This window comes from Odocoileus virginianus, chromosome 15 (genome assembly GCF_023699985.2).
Source record: "Odocoileus virginianus isolate 20LAN1187 ecotype Illinois chromosome 15, Ovbor_1.2, whole genome shotgun sequence".
Lineage (NCBI taxonomy): Eukaryota > Metazoa > Chordata > Mammalia > Artiodactyla > Cervidae > Odocoileus > Odocoileus virginianus.
The window spans coordinates 62,546,918-62,565,082 of record NC_069688.1 but is presented as its reverse complement, the minus strand read 5'-3'; the positions used below and the strand labels follow the sequence as shown (position 1 = coordinate 62,565,082).

At 37.5% G+C, this 18,165-nt stretch overlaps 1 protein-coding gene across 7 annotated transcripts in view; it reads left to right on the top strand.

The window, feature by feature from the left end:
- The window catches only part of RALYL (RALY RNA binding protein like), a 782,895-nt gene that overhangs the window by 354,184 nt on the left and 410,546 nt on the right, over nucleotides 1-18,165 (top strand). For all 7 annotated transcript variants that reach the window (XM_070477450.1, XM_070477455.1, XM_070477449.1 and 4 more), the window contains exon 2: nucleotides 1,035-1,313. In XM_070477450.1, the coding sequence (XP_070333551.1) occupies nucleotides 1,058-1,313 (256 nt within the window). In that variant the 5' untranslated portion in view covers nucleotides 1,035-1,057. The remainder of the gene's footprint in view (nucleotides 1-1,034; nucleotides 1,314-18,165) is intronic.

Genomic DNA, 18,165 nt, shown 5'->3' with positions numbered 1-18,165 from the left:
TTATATCTTTGCTGAAATTTTATTTTCACCATACTAGTTCCTTTAAATTGTTTGGCACTTTAGAAGATAAGATCTGTCCAAAAAAAAAAAAATCATGCTTAATAATATTGTTGGATGAATGGATGAATTTTTAAAAGCCTAAAAAATAAATTGTAAGTGCTGGAGTACTTGGAAATAAAAGTTTCATTAAGTTTAATTAAGCACAATTAAACACTCTGCCAAGCTCAGAAAGCAGTTTTTAGAAATACTAGCAGTCCTTAGGCAACATATGAGCTGACAGTTAAATGAATTAAAAATGAGGTTGAGAATGGATGTTTCCACACATATACCCAGTCTACCCTATTTCTTGATCGTTGATGAAAACTAGCTATACATGCTGTTTCTCTTTAAATGACTTTTGATGTTGGTTCTGTTAAAGAGAATATACAGAATTAATTCTGGTTAAATAATTTACTTTCAAAATTATGTTTTTTATGTTAAATTTCCTAATTAAATTTTTTATTTTAATACTTTTTTTCTCTTCTACAGTATCTATTGAAATGAATTGTTAGTTTCTGATAGAAGGATTTTGGTAATGAAACAGCCAATATGTCTACCTATTATAGAAAATGTAGAAATAAAAATGCAGGGTTTCAACAATAAATTACAGTACCATATTCCATCATCGGACCATAGTCATATTGGATTTTCTTTTTCAGTAATAGAAAATGTGGCTTGTTCCTCAAACTTGCTTCTGAAATACTTCTAGACATAAAAATAAAAACCACTATAAGATGTTTAATCACTGTGTAAGCCTGAATTTTAGATAAATTAATCAGGAATGTATTTGTAACTATATGCTAAATAATTACAATTATTTTTCTACTTCATTTTGCAATGCAACTTTTATCTTTTATATTACTAAATTTTCTTCTCAATAAAATTAATGGTGCTTGGGGATTTGAGGTTACCTGGTAAACGACTGAAAAACTGCTAAAAGCCAGAGGTATCCATTCCATCTAATTATTTTCCTTTTGATCTTTCTTTTGTTTAAGGATTGAAACAAGCTGAGCCAATCATGACTGGCAAAACACAGACCAGCAACGTCACCAATAAGAACGACCCGAAGTCCATCAACTCTCGCGTCTTCATCGGCAACCTGAACACAGCCATCGTCAAGAAAGTTGACATCGAAGCAATCTTCTCGAAGTATGGGAAAATAGTCGGCTGCTCCGTTCACAAAGGCTATGCGTTTGTCCAGTACATGAGTGAGCGTCACGCACGAGCGGCGGTGGCTGGAGAGAACGCCAGGATCATCGCAGGCCAACCGCTTGGTAAGTCCTGCTCACCTGCGGCTTCACGTTAGCGTCCTTCCCTCCAAGCGCGCCTGGACACAGCACGGGCATTTAACAGCCAGCACGACCGTGCCGTTTGCTTCTTAACCAGCGATAGTGATCTTACGTTCATAACTGATACCGTTTTCTTGTTCTCATTAAATATAAGTGTCTTATATTCTCTACAAGTTATAAGCTTGAGATCAAGGCTAATTTGTAATACTTAGTATCACCACCAGTCTTAACAGGCAAATGAAAAATATGCATCAACATTTAACTTTGTTTGACTTGATCAATGTCTTATCTTCCAGGAAATACTATGTGAAGCGAAAGAATCATAATCATTACTTTTTATACTTATAGTACTTATTCTGAGAGGCTAATGTATGTACCTCACTTATTGTTTTTATTTGGGGAGGAGAAGGGATATAAAATGGCAAAAAGAAGTAAATTTTGAGAACTGGATAAGAACTATAAAGTACTCTTTCTTCTCTTGTCCTTCATGCCTGTTCAGTCATGTGCAATAATCAGATTTGTGTCTCATATCCAGGAAATAATATAGCTTTTTTTTTTTTCAAAGAAAGGAGCATATAGACTGAAATAAAAAGAAAATTCTTAGGAGAAAATATTTTGTAGCAAGTATGCAGATAAAAATAAAATATTAGACAATCCTTTTTCTACTTAAGGAAAAAGTAGAATTAATACCTCAGTGATTCTCTAATTTATATCTCTTATCATGTTCAGGTTCTTATATTTAACTGATTATACATTGTCTTCTTTTGAATATGCAACAGGCATCTTAGCTTCATATGCCTAGAGCACAGAACAGTACTCCTGATTTTTCACATCACAACTTCCTCCACCCTCACACTTCTCATGGTAATAAGCAGAACTTTCATTTTTCCAGTTTTCAAATAAAATCCTGAGTGTCAACCTTGATTCTTCTCTTCCCCTCACACTCCGAATATAATCCATCATCATGTTTCTCACCATTAGTATATCCCAAACCCAACCGACTTTTACATCTATACCAATAGCCATCTTATACAGGCCACCATTATCTCAGGGGAACTCCTGAAATAACCCCTTTATTGGTCTGTCTCTTTCTACTCCTGCCAGAATACCCCTTTAAAAACATAAGTGAGATCATGCCTTTGATTTTCTCTTACATCTGTAATACATTTGCATTGCTCCCAGAATAAAGTTTATATTCTGTGCTGTGGCTATGATGCTACCACCTTTTCATTCCTTCTCTCTGCCTTCTTGTCCCACTTCAGTGTCGCTGGCTGTCTTGATATATATACCTCAGACATTCTAAAACTGTTCCCACCTCAGAGGCTTTGGATTTACTATTCCCTCTGCTCAGAAGATAGGTCTATGCTAATTATTTTTTCCCTGCTGTATTGTATGCTGTTATCATATTCTACTTTTTCTGAAAGGATTTTCTGACCACCTTATCTAAAATAAAATAGTCTTCCACCTTCTTGCCTACATTGTCTACTGGATTATTATATTTTTTATTTTTTTCATGGCCCTCATGTATCTGGAATTACATTTTTTTGTATTTTGTGGCCATGCCGTGAGGCTTGCATGATCTCAGTACTCCTGCCTGGGACTGGAAACAGGCTAAGAAGTGAAAGCTCAGAATCCTAAAACCACTAGGCCACCAGGGAACTCCCTGCAATTACATATTTTAATTTATGATGTTACTTCTGTCAGTTCCACAGATGTAAAGATGAAGGTGTATATAAAAGAAACGATAAAAATTCATAGACAAATCAAGCTAAGAGTGTTAATGTTGCATTAAAGTTATATAATGTAATTATCAAAAATTTGGGAGAAGATATGGAATTCAATACAGTGAGAGTGAAGTCTGAGGTAACGGTCTTGAGAAAAAAAAAGGAAGGTTTATGTAAATGCTTGCAGTAAAACCAAGGAATATCACTTACATATAGGAATAGAGTTTTATTTATAGTTCTCCAATTAGCTTTTCTATATTTTAAAGAAAAATGAAAATATATTGGTAAGTTTTATCTTTGTCCTTATGTGTGTGACTTGATTCTGCCCCATTGCCTTGATATTGGAATTGTTTTACCAATTTTGCTTTACTTTCTAAATTGAAATGTCTACTTCAGGGCCACATCGGAGCCAAGTATCAGAGAAGTAACCATTTATTACCTGTATCCTGATTATTCTAAGACTAGTACATATTTGTAGAAATGCATTTACTTACTAATTTAAAAAGATTAATTATCAATATGAAGTCAGTTAAAAGTCAGGTCATGTGTTAATGAACTATAGCTAATTTTCCAGCGTCCCTTTTCCTGTGTTGGGGAGGGGAACATTTCCCCCTCTACCCATCTTGAGTTCTTGTGAGTGGTCTAATAATAAAACCGACACAGCTCAGATTAACAGCGGAAAAAGCAAATTGTAATTCAGTCACATGGAGGTCTCACAGAATTGCCTGAGAAATGACCAAAGCAGGCAGCTTTTATACTTTTTAGACAAAAATAAATAAATAAATAAAACAATAAATTTGAAAAGAATTGATGGGACAAAGAAACAGGCTTTGGGACTTAATTAGTAAGGAATTTAAACAAAGTTTGAGCTTGGGTAGTACATTAGTAAAGAAGCTAGAAGAGTTGCTTTCACACAGGTTTGCTGCCTGAATTCTCTATCTCTGAAAATGAGGCTGTCCTTCTTCCCCCAGTGTGAAAGGGAGGGCACCTTTCACGTGAGAGAGATTTATTTCCTGACTTTAGAGAGACAGAGAAGAGATTCAGCGTCCCTCTTGCATCAACTGTTTAAGTCACTTTATTTCAAATTAATCCATATGCCAGTGAGGCATACTTTGGGGCCACCTACCCTTGATCCAAACACCCATCACCGCTCCCTTATCAGAGAAAAATGCAGTGGGGATGTGGCAATAGCCACACTAAAAATTTAGCATCTTACTTAGAAAAACCCAAGGGGAAAAAATGATGATGCCAAATCACTGTGCTTTGAGAGCCACAGAATTAAACCATGCTTCTGATAAGATGCCACTTTTTCCTTTTCAGTCATTCTGGAATCCTATCTCAGATGTGTCCTCCATTTAATCTCTGGGGCACATAATTTAATCAGTCATAATCACCCTTTCTGCCTCAATCCACGTCAAAGACTTTATTCTTTTACTACAGTTGAATTCTAGTCTCTCATTCCTTGTGTCTGATCAGAATGCCTTTTCATACAAAGTATGTGTTTTATAGCTTCATAACTTTGCTTTTCAATATACCTACCTTTATTTCAATATACCTACCTTGTCTTAAAACATATTGCTAGAGACTCAGGCAAAAGCTTGTCTTCCAGATGTTGTTCCTTACAGGAAGCTGGTTCCTGAAGAAAATACTTAGTTTTCCAGGAGGTATACCCACTTCTGGCTTTATATATTTTGTTTTTGGTGACAGGGGGATACTTAGGTGTAGGTAAAATCACTTGCTTCTTGAAATTTTAGACTCTCAATGAGATTGTTTATGGTTTGGAGCTCCTACTAAACCTTACAAGCTCTTAATTTGAAGTGAATTGATTATGGATCAAATACTATAAAATTGATATTAAAAAATAAAAAACTGATATAAAATAAAATTGATATTAACTTCATGTACCACAACCTGTATAAACATTTTTCTTTTTCTTTAGAGTGGGAAGAAAATTAATATTAAGGCATGCACTGGGCTAGTACTTTATCTATATTATCTTATCTCAGTGCATATTCAAGTAACTTCTGAATAGAAACAATCTTCATATCACAATGTGTTTAAATTTTTTATAATATAATTTATAAATTAAACTTCAATAGTATCAGAAAAAAAATTAAACATCTTAATGTGAGTTCTCATAGTTCTATGGAATTATAGATATATCCTTAAACTGAGAATTGGTTATGCATGTGATGAAACCTAGCTTTTATCAAGTGGAAAATATTAATAGCCATTTTGTGTCTGCAAGTAAGGAGACACTGAATGTTTTAAGTTGTTGAAAATGTTTTATTGAAAGAATAATCCATTAGCAGTTTGATGGATGAATTAACGTGATCTAAAACCAGAAACAAGGATGTGTGTTGGGAGACTACTGAAAGAGTCCAGGTTTCAAATTATGGAAATGAAGAGGGAAAAATTAGGAAAATGATGTAGAATCAATAAGACTTAATGACTAGTTCTCAAAACGGGTGAGCTAGAAAGAGAGAAGAATCAAGACTGATTCCCGTATTTCTGGTTGAGTTCTCTGTTGAATTGCCTTGTGGGTCATGAGGATGGTGGAGAATGATTTCCAAAGGGAAGAAAGATTTTTGCATAGGACAGTGAGTTCAGGATTGAATAGATGTATTGAGATTGATGTAAATGCTTCAGGGTATCCAGGTACATGTATCTAGTAGAATCTTGCAAGTTCAAACTAAGAGGAGAGATTTAGACTAAAAGTAAAAAACGTGCGTCATCAACGCAGTGTTAACACTGTGGAGATGGATAAGCTCACCCTGGGAAAGTGCATAGCATGAAGAGTATTGGCTGAAGATGGATCTGTGCAGAGATCTTTGAGTCCAAATAACTAGAAGAGTCTTTCTAATAAGCCTTCTGGAAATCTCCATCTGAACTGGTTTTGCACAGCTCTTTGCTCTCCCAATTCTAAATGGCCTGGCCGTTACTGTGCCCTTCCTAAACTTCCTGTATTGATGACTGCTTTCTTAGCGATTGATCCTTATGTCAATTCCCTTACACTATCAATAGTAATGATTTCCAAACTCCCAAGGCCATGTGTGCAGGTGTTCTTATTTATTCTAATATTTAAAATCTCATTTAGGAGAGCTCAAGCCTATTATCTTCAAAGCTTAAGTTTCTTTCCATACCATTGTCTTCTATACTCAAAGTCATTTGTTCAGCTGAGTAGCAAAGAAAACTGTATCCAACTTGACAGATTTCAGTGTCTGTCTTTAATAAAACCATTGACATAAATATCTTTCAGCCAATTGCAAGTCAATCATTGCAGATCCAGTCAAGATGATTTTACTCACTTGACTGCATTAGTGTACCTGAACAGTTAAGAACCAGAACTCCATATACCTGTATTATAAAATATTCTGTATCTTTCTGGTGAAAACATCTTTTAACCATGAAATTATCATCAAATTCTCATTTGAAATTTTAAGCAAGTATATATTTAACATTCTTCTCAAATTCACATAAAATGAGAAATTATTTTAAAAATTGCTGGATTCTACCAAAAAATTATAGTGCCCAGAGTACTAAGGGAGCTCAGAAATTAGAACTCAAAATATTGGAACTCTAATTTGAATTTTGAAAGTAGGTCACAATCTACTGTTTTGATTAACTTTTCTCTCTTGGATTTTTTTATTCATACTATGCTGACAACATTCCTAAATTTTATACCATAACTCATGAAAAGGCACCTTGAATCAGTTCCATGGTCTAGCCATTTTATCAACATGATAATGAACCCAAGGAATGTTTTATGGAACACATAGTCTGTTTGCTGACGTTGTTTCCCTTAAAGGCTTATAGCACACACATAAGCTAGTAATTAAGGTGATGCGTTTTCCTTGTGATTAGACTCCTATATAGTTATTACTCCAGAATGATTAAACAGCAACAACAACAACAAAAAAAAAAAACAAAGAAAAATGTCTGTTTCTTCAAACTGCACGGAATGTCTCCATTCTTTTTTAAATCTGTGATCGAGGCATGTCCCAAACCTGACTGTGAATTTGACATGTTTATTAGGGGGCCTTCTCCCCTTTCCTATGCGATTTAAAGTTTATGCCTTTGTTTTTAAGTTCAGTTCACTCACCCAAACTTGAGTGGCATGTGGCATGGTGCCAGCTGTGACCGCAGTCTGTGACATGTTTCAGAACCATCCTCTCTTCTTTTCTCCATTGAGATCTCTTCTTATTCCCAGGGCGCAGTTGACAGTCTGAAGAAATTTACCTGATAAAAACCCTTTATCCTTTGCTTGGAGAAGTGATATTTAAACACATTAAAGAATTTTAAATAAATAAACTGAGTGGAGAGATGGATTTTGTGTACTGCTGCCTTCCTAGTACCCATAACAGCATAAACATTGTGGGTATGATAAGGAAGAGGAAATTTGGAAAAAAATTTAATTTCTTGGCGTATACATCTTTAATTCTTCAACACATCTTTTGTGCAACAGTTGAAAAAGTGATGCCCCTTTTTTATCCCTGGTGTCCTGCCTTTGATATGCAATGAATGATTGCTGAACTGTGGAAAAGAACAATTAATTGCATTTCATCCATAGTACTTGGGGATTTTAAAAAATCAGAATCTAACTGTGAAGTTGTTCTGAATATGTTTTGTAAAAAAGCATGATTTTTACAATGCACAGCTCTTTACAAAAATGCATTTCAATTTGGTTATTTAAAATAATTTAAATGGAAAAAATGAAAAGAGAAATTGGATTCTAGGTTTTGTTAATGTTAGCGATATTTATTATATTTTTAATCCAAATTTAGCCAGTGGAACTACTTTTTCTCAAACACATTATGTGAAAGATGAAATAAACATTTGAAATGTCTAATACTGACAATTTGTATATGAGAGGTCACACATAAAGTGTCATCTTGTACCAAAATATCATGCAGAGGTTGGAGACTAAGTCTAGATCAGTTCCAATCTGCACTGATTACAGTTGGCTTGATTACACACAGGCTATAAATAAACATTTGTAATGTCTTTATTTTTAGACAGTTTCACTCATGATGGTTGCAAGAGCACAATTTATGAACTTAGGAAGTCAGTTATTAATAGTAGGAGAAATCCAACACTAAAAAAATCATTTATCTGTAGAAAACATTTTGCTTTAACACCTATGTGCAGGTTCCTGTTATTGAGGTTCAAAGTCTAGCTTAAAAGGAAGAACATAAGATAGATAACTAAATTAATTTGTATTTGTACTATAAATCTCTTGAAATTGCTTAAGGAATGCAAAGAAAGTGCATGAATAAGGATTGCTCATTTTAAAATAAATCTGGTGAATAATTTTAACCCTGATCATGAGAGAAGTGATGGAAAATGAATTGATAAGAGGAAAGATATTGGGGAACAATCCTCACTATGGAGAAAGAAGTAAAAAGAAACGCTGGTAATACGCCAGTGTTAGTCCATGCTGGTAATGCTCCAGGCATGTCCTATGAGTAATGGATTTCAGAAGTGCTTTTATTCTCAGCCACTACTTTGCATTCAGAGTGATCTTTTCAAAAGGCAAATTTAACCTTATCACCCTCTGATACAAAATTATCAGTGATTCCTCACTGTCCTCAGAAAAGAGACTGAAACCCTTCCTGGGGCCTTCAGCTTTCTATGCGACTTGCTTTCTGCTCACGTGTGGACGCTCCACGCTGCCCTCTCGGCCTTTCTTGGTGCTCCATCTCAATCGGCTTGTTCTTTGAACAGCTCATCTCCTCTCTCTCCCCAGGACCTTTGCACATGCTGTTTGAGCTTGCAGAATGCCCCTTACCAAGTTCCCCGCTGTCCTGCCTCCCTTCTCCGCTTCAACACTCCCTTCAGTTGACTGTGCATCCTTCACATCTCGGGTCAAATGTCCTTACGTTTAGGAAACCTCTGATACCTCAACACTATCGGTATCCCTTTCTAGCACCTATCTTCTTCTCAGTTCTACTTTTATACTGGCCATTTTGCAACTGGTACCTGTTCCTTCTCCCCATAGGTTTCGTTCCTTGAGAACACTGACTGTGTTTATATTCATCTTTCCCGCACCTTGCGGTGTGCTGACACTTTCATGATAAATGCTCCATGTGTTCTGGGTGAATGACTGAATGTCTAGAGGAACAGGTGGATTTCACTGCAGGGCCTTTTGTGCCCAGTTGCTCAGTCATGTCTGACTCTTTGCGACCCCATGGACTGCAGCCCACCAGGCTCCTACATCCATGGGGTTCTGCAGGCAAGCATCCTAGGTGCGCTGCCATGCCTTCCTCCAGGGGATCTTCCGGACCCGAGGAGCCAACCCACCTCTCCTGCTTCTCCTGCTCTGCAGTGCATTCTTTACCACTGAGCCATCGGAGAAGGCTCAAAGGGCCTCTCACCCCCATTGAAACGTGTAACACAGAAAAAGAGAGACAGGGAAAGATGGAGAGGGAGAAAGAGGAGGAAGAGAAGGCAGAGAAAGAAAAAGGGGCGGTTGCAAGTTCCCAGGGAAGGAAGTAATTATAATGGGGTTGCTGTAAAGAGAAGGTGCTGTGGTCCCCTTGAGAGGGGATTCAGTGTCAAAATCAGACACCCCAGAGATGGCCATGCAATGCACGCTAAGTGGCTTCAGTCGTGTCCGACTCGTTGCGACCCCGTGGACTGTAGCCCGCCAGGCTCCTCTGTGCGTAGGATTCTCCAGCCAAGAATACTGGACTGTGTCGCCATGTCCTCCTCCAGGGGATCTTTCAGACCCAGGGATTGAACCTGCATCTTTTATGTCTCCTGCATCGGCAGGCAGGTTCTTTACCACTAACACCACCTGGGGAGCCCCAGCTATTCATTTGTCCTGACTTTATTTTGCTAAATATAGCCCAATCCTTAATAAGCATCAAATATTAACATATACATGTTTTGTCCAAAGGTTGTAGTAAATGATATATGGGTTTAAACAGAGATTTTATTCATGGAATGCTTTCTTTACATTCCTTAAAATGGCACTCATTAGTAGCTTTTTTACTGTTATTAATGGCTAGGTATTTTCACAGTACTTCATCACTGTCAAAGCTTTGCCAGCGCAGATCATCTTATTTGATTCTCACAACAATACTGAGAGGGATGTAATATAAGTAGTCCTGTCTATTCTGCTGGGTAGGAACTGAAGCTCAGAGAAAGAGACTTGCCTCATGGCACACAGATGCTGCTGCTAGATGTCAAACTCACATAATCTCATTCCAGGTACTTTTCACTATTTATTCCTTTTCCAAGAAAAAGCATTTATTTCTTTATTTATTTATGTTTGGCTGTGCTGGGTCTTGGCTGCTGCTGGGACTTCCTCTAGTTGCCAAGAGCGAGAGCGGCTCTCTAGTCGTGGCGCGTGTGCTCCTGATTGTGGAGGCTCCCCCGGTGAGGCGCTCAGCCTCTGGGGGACGTGGGCTTCAGAAGCTGCGGTTCCCGGGCTCCAGAGCAGGGCTCAACTGCTTCAGCACTGGGCTCAGCTGCTCCGCCACACCTGGGATCCTCCTGGACCAGGGTTCGAACCCGCATCTCTTGCATTGGCAAGGAGATTCTTTACCACCAAGCCACCAGGGAAACCTCACTCTTCATTCCTCCCAGCAATTTTTTTTCATCTGAATATATCAGTAAAGCTATTGCACATCTTATCATCCAAAACAGGATAATTCTGAGTGAGAAGGGATGCTGTTTATGATTGTGCTGTGATGCCAGGCTTACACCAGACAACTTGAATGCATGGTCTTTATTATCTATTGCACTTTTACTTAAAGTAGAATTGTCAACTTGCTTGATATTTCTTATAGGACAATTACTTTACAGTATTTTAGTTAAAGTATACCAGCCTCAGTACCAGATAATCCCCAACATTTTAATAGTCAACACAATAGAAATTTATTTCTTTTTCACATAAAATACAATGTCCTAAGGAGGAGGTGGGTGAGGATGAGAGCTCTGTCCCTCTTTAATCCAAGGACCATGCTGTAGGATGTTCTTACATTTTTTGGTTAGTGGCTGCTGTAAGGAAGATGAAACTTTTCTTTCTTCTCTTCAAGGTTTGCTAGTGGATCTGATTATTGAATTGATGTAAGAGAGTAACTGGAGAAAAGAAAATTTGATTTGTATGTTCAGGAGCTTATCAGAAATACTAAACTCAAAGAAGTGGCCAAAGCAGGCAGCTTTTATAGCTTTTAGACAAAGAAACAATGAATTTGTGAAGAGTTGACAAGATAAGGTGGTTTGGCCTTGGGAGTGAATTATTTAAGAAGTGACAAAGTTTGCTTGTACAGTCTTCGGAGCCTCACAATTCCTGATTTCTGGTAATAAGAATGTCTCTCTAACTCGTGGTGCAGAGAGAGTGAGTACCTTTCCCGTGAGAGATCCATTTCTTGATTTCAGGGGCACAAACAAGGGTCAGAGTGTCCTTCTTGCATTGGCTGTCTCTCAAGTAAACTCCAATTCAAAATAATAAGTAATATAATAATAAATATGCCAAAGTGGAATATTTTGGCATCTCCTGAACCCCATCACTACCATGGATCCAGAAAAATGTCAAACCAGTATAAAAGAGGCCGCTGCCCTGGCAGTTCTGCATTTCAGTCCTCTAAATAGTGCTCATCTAACTGCTCATATTTCATTGTCCACACCTTGACGCTAGTGGCTTCCCAGGTGGTGCTGGTGGTAAAGAACCTGCCCGCCCAGGCAGGAGACATAAGAGATATAGGTTCGATCCCTGGGTCAGGAAGATCCCCTGAACGAGGGCATGGCAACCCACTCCAGCCCTCTTGCCTGGAGAGCCCCACGGACAAGGAGCCTGGTGGGCTACAGTCCGTAGCATCTCAAAGAGTTGGACACGACTGGAACAACTTAGCACGCATGCACTGGGACACACGTGGGGCTGCCACTCCCACCAACAGCCAATAAGCCTTTAGCGGGCAGATACTGCCTTGCCACGTCGGGTAAAGTAACTTGAAGAAGTCATTCATTCAGGATCCGTTCCCTAATCTGTAAAGTGGAAATAACAGTGTTCAGTTCGGTGTGTAATATAGAACTCATATTTGTGAAGGGCTTAGAACCTTACTTCCGTATGGTACAAACCTTGTGATAAAAATTTGTACACAGTGATTTCAGCCTCTGAAGTCATTCTAGTGCTGTGAAAAGTCCTCTGTGTTCTGGTTCTGTTGAGTTGTGTTTTTTTTTTTTTTTGGCTGCATCAATCTGGGCAGATCTTGAATAGATGGTATAGACAGTCCATAAGAGTAGAGTCAGTAAATTGCTGAGAATAAGAAATTAATTCAGGTGATTGCAAGTGTGATGAGAGATGACTCTAGAAAAGCAGATACTTAGGATCATAATTAGAAGGATGGGTGGATATGGAAAGGTAATTCTCCTTTGCTGAAGCTTTATATCTGGAGTCCTAATTCAGGCAGAGGTGAATAAAGCCCTGTGGGTGAAGAATAGTCTCATAAGAGTAAAGAGAGATTAGATTGATGCCAGGCTGTGCAGGGTCTTGCAAGATATATTATTAAATCTAATTATAGAGAAATATTTATGAGATTGTATTCACTCTAATGAAGACTGGCTTCAACAGAATATCTTATATTTGTTAACTATCATTTAAGTTGCTGTTACATTTTAGTTATGTAATATATTATTTAATATGCACATTGATTTCCTGGTACTGCTGAAATATTTAGTCACTTCTTCCTTCATTTGTGAAAGAATTATTAATATTCTATACCAGCCAGGGCATCAGCTAGGGCGAGGTCTGCTGGAAATGAATATTACACTCAGATTTAGTGCAATTGTATATGCTATTTACTGAGGATTTCATTTTTCTTCTTTGTTGTTATAGTTATCTGTCATTAAGTAACGTGGTGTCTTCACTTTGAAATTTCTGGTGGCCTGTATATGGCCACAGATATCTTTAGAGCAATATTTCCTAACCATGGTGCTGTTTAAATTTTGGGTCTTTGTTTGGGGGGCTTGCTCTGTGCATTGTAGAATGTTTAGAAGCAACCCTGACTTCTACCTACTCGACACTAGTGGTACCCACTCCCAGTAGTGATAATGAAAAACTCCTCTGAGGGGCAAAACCACTGCTAGTTAGGCTCACCAGCACTGTTTTAAAGTAATCATAGCAAAACAAACTCCATTAATTTAAAAAAATTTTAATGGTTTCAAATAAGGAAAACTATATGAAAACCCAGTACCTTGTCATTATTTTGGCAATAACATTATTTATAATATTGATAGATCTTTTCTGTTTGTCCAGAAAAAGAGCACTCAGTGGGTGCATTTCAGGGAAATTATTATAGTGTGTTTATGGCCATAGCTTACCGCTTGTATCACCAGTTTGTTTTTTTTAATCCTTAAAAACACAAAGACAAGGAGCAAATTAGTCCATCTGTACTGTTGACAGGTTCATATGTTTATTGATTTTAAACAGTTTTTAAAGCTCTCTTTCTCTTCACATCTTTAGTATAGTACCTTGCAGAGATGTGATTTCTTTCATTCAATCTTTCCATTCAGGCATTTCGGATCACCACCAGAAATTGTGACGAACAAGCCTTATAAAAGTGGCAAGTGAAAACTATTGAGTGTTGAGACTGTTCAGATGCTCAAATATGTGTTATTCAATAGCAGCTCTCAAAGCTTGTTAAACAAAGGGATTAGGAGTGCAGCCTCCCTAGGGGGCGTTTTCTCTAACAAATACATCGGTTCTCCCACTGCATCTGTCCTCCTCCATTTCGGTGAGAGTTATGCTCCTTCATATGCCTCCAGGTACACATTAGCTGTGATGTCTGAACATACAGTAAGGGCAGATAGTCAGATAACCTCAGCCAAAATGATGAGCACAGATGATTATTTTGGACAAGCTAGACCGTTGCAGAATGCCTTGAAACATATACAATCCTTGTAGGGGTGTCTAAGTCATGAAAATCTTGTAGAAAACTTCCAGAGTACTGCTAGTAATAAGGAGCATTTTTTAGTAAGGCATCATTATACAAACCTATTGCAATTTTTACTGATAAGAAATTAGTTTTTGCCTGCTTCAGTATCTAAAGAGTGTATTAGTAACAGACATTATCAACTTGATAGTTGAACAAAGTTTTTACTTCCCAAGATATAAATCATACACTAATCTTTCAGTTAATTTGAACATTAGCTACATAAGAATGTGAACATTGAATTATTAGTAAATCTTTGAATATTTCCTTTTTTGGATCTATTTACCTTTCATGCGAAGAGTTGACTCATTGAAAAGGACCCTGATGCTGGGAGGGATTGGGGGCAGGAGGAGAAGGGGACCACAGAGGATGAGATGGCTGGATGGCATCACTGACTCAATGGACATGTGTTTGAGTAAACTCCGGGAGTTGGTGATGGACAGGGAGGCCTGGCATGCTGCGATTCATGGGGTCGCAAAGAGTCGGACATGACTTAGTGACTGAACTGAACTGAACTGAATCTTTCCACCTTTCTTTCTCCCCTGATGTCCAATACATCTCTGTAAACAACCAATTTTCCAACAATTTTATATTATCCAGATAGACAAAATGGTACCCAGTTACAAAATGTTGTATTTAGATGACCATTATATTTGTTTTCAAAATTCTATTCACAAAGCAGTGAAGGCTCTTGAATGTTATGCACAACTGAAATACTTATTGGATGGTATTCAATATGTCACTTTTATCTTTTCTGTAACTGAAAGAAATATGCTATTATTTTAAAATAGTAGACTTTAGTAACATTAACAGCTCTACATTATTTTCACTCATCAAAATTCTAAAAGAAATTCAAGATTCACTTTGTTACATTTAAAAACATTATCTCTTTCCAACATCTGTCATGGATTCTAGATCGTTAGTTTCATTAACCCCATTTTACAAACAGCAAATCTTAGAGTGTGCTAAATGTTACAGAGAGCATCTTTTCATGAAGACAGAAGTATTGGAATTTCCTTCTAGTACTTTTCAAAATTACTGTAGGTTATTCTTAATTCTACTATCCCTACTATATATATAACATCTGGTAATTGTTTAAGAAGTCTTCATCCTCTTCCTCCTTCCATCTTCATCTTCATCATTCATTTCATTCATCACTCTCAGATAATAAGTATTAAAAACAATACTCTGTAGACTGCAGAGCACAGACTTTTTAGGTTTTCAGTAAACAGAACTACAACATTTCATGTTCTTTTAACAAATACTAATTAGCAAAATCCCAAAATATGGTGAATTGCAGAATTGGCGATGTCAACCAGAGAGATACATGCCCCACATATGGCAGAAAGCCTGGAGGATTTTCTTTATATTTCTTTCTTTCTTTTTTTGACTGCGCTGGGTCTCCTTGCTGAGCATGCGGGCTGCTCTCCAGTTGGTGTGCGTGGCCTTCTCCATGCGGCGGCTTCTCTTTGCAAAGCATGGGCTCTAGAGTGCATGGGCCTAAAGACCTGCGGCTCATGAGCTCAGCAGTCGCAACTCCCGGGCTCCAGACTGCAGGCTCAGGAGCTGTGGTGCACGGGTCTAGCTGCCCCGCGGCACGTGGGACCTTCACAAACCAGGGATCAAACCCATGTCCCCTGCATTGGCAGGCAGACTCTAACCACTGGATTGCTTTTTTGTCTTTTCTACTTCTATAATTGTTTATTCGACTCAATCACTGAACCTAGATTAGTGAAAGCAGTGTTAGATACTGTCCCTGAGCAATTTTTCATTTATTATTCTCACTGTAAACTCTTAAACAACAGTTAGAAGGACCTCATCAACTCTAACCTGTTCTAATGTCTTCCTTAGAACAAACCTAGATACAATAATAGATCAAATAAAATACCTTGTTATCCTTTAATCTTAACAAAATGTCCGAAAGTCACTTGGGAATTGATCTCAAAGTACCTTACTAATATAAGCTTTTATTCTTTCACCAGGATTTGTGTAATTGTTAGATGCTACCCAGCCCATATGAAGCACTAAAGGAACATAGAAACACAATGCCACACCAAAATAAAGTGAAGTAACATAAAGTAATATATAAAGTAAAATAATTCCCTTAGAAAATAAAATAGACTGCCCTTAGAAAATATACTGTATAGTGAACTATGTACATATAAAATAGTCTGCAAATGAAGATGGCAAATAGAAGACAAAGCTTGTCATAATGCATATCAAGTACCATAAAAAATAAAGTATTATAAGTTTGTTGGGGCCACTGTGGAGTAAAATATACAGGTATGACTTAACACACAATAGAAGGTAGAAACTATAAAGGTAAAACATATTGTAATGCACAGCATTAAGTGTTATGGGAATTTTTTAAAAGGATTGCAATATTTTGAAACTGTTTGGAGAAGATCTTTTGAGAAATGTTTCAATTTAAAGCTTAGAGATATCTAAAATAGGTATCAAATATTAGAATATTAACTCTTGAAAAAATGTAGATACTGCAATTCTGAATTTAAATGAATTGAAATTAAAACACAGAAATTAGAATTATGCTCCCCATTGTTTGTGAAAGATAGTGATTAAGGTACAGGTTCTGGATTCAGGCTTCCTAGGTTAGAATTCTAGCTTTCCACTGACCAGTTGGATAATTTGGGGCAAGTTACTAAAGGTCTTAGTGTTGGTTCCTTGTCTGTAAAATAGAGATAATCTTAAGAAAGTCCACCTCATAGATTTGTTTTAAAGATTAAATGCCTCCATATATGTAAAATGCTAAAAACATCACCCAGGATATACAAAGTGCTATAAAAAAACAAAGGAAAGTGAGAGACTAGACATCTTATTAGGCCGCCCTGTTGATTCAGGCAGTGGTCTGCCTGCAATGTGGGAGACCCAGGCTCGATGCTTGGGTCCGGAAGATCCCCTGGAGAAAGAAATGGCAACCCACTCAAGTACTCTTGCCTGGAGAATCCCATGGACAGAGGAGCCTGGTGGGCTACAGTCCATGGGGTCACAGAGTCAGACATGACTGGGTGGCTAACACTTTCACTTTCAGACATCTGATTAAGCCCTATTGTTTAGTGATTTTGAAACCCTCCTAAAACTGAATTCAGAAAGTTGGAGCCCTGGTCTTTAATTTGAGCTTTCTGGAGCTGCTGAGCCTATTCACGAATTGACATGCCTGCGTTCTGACTTAGTCATATATGAGCAGACCATGGGCTATGAGTCCCCAAGAAGGCCTCATGTTCATTACCGCACCTGCTCTCTTTGTTCTGTCGAAGAAGTGTCTGTTTACTCGGCTATCATGAATGCATTCTCCAGGTTCCCTTCCAAGGAGGTTTTTTTAATTTTACCATTTACATTTAGACCTTATCACTCTACATTTGGAATTGAATTTTTTTTATGCTGCCTGTCAGTGAGCATATTCACTTATTTATTCCCATACAAATATTCAACTAATTACATTTTTGAAGAATTTATTCTTTCTGTGAGGCCCTGAAATGTCAATCTGAACATAGAACAAATATGTAAATACTTGTATATAATATAAAGTATATTATATATGTAATTAGACATAGAATTTTATTTAGTGTCAATGTATGTATATAGTTACATTTGTGCTATAGATACTGCACTGTAAATAGTACTGATATTAATTTAAATGTCATCCTTTTAGACATTTCATCTCCTAATTGGTCATTAGGAGTTAGTCACTCAGTGGTGACCGCGTGGACTGTAGCCTCCTGGGCAACTTTGACCATGGGATTCTCCAGGCAAGAATACTGGAGTGGGTTGCCATTCCCTTCTCCAGGGGATCATCCCACCCAGGGATCACCTGAGTCTCCTGCATTACAGGCAGATTCTTTAGTTTGAGTCACAGGGAAATTCATCACTGGCATATGTATTGATATACTCACCTGTCTTCTGAATTCACTCACCTTGTGGTCATAAAACATACTTAATATGATTTTAGTCTGGTCAAATTTGTTGAGACTTATTTTGTAGTCTAGCATGTGATCTTTCTTGGAGACTGTTTCATATAAATATAAATTCAAATCTATCCTTTATTTTTCAATGGAATGTTCTTCATACACCTAGTAAGTTCACGCTCTGTTCAAGGCCAATGTCTCCATGTTGATTTTCTGTCTGGATGATCCATTGATTGATGTAAGCAGGGTGTTC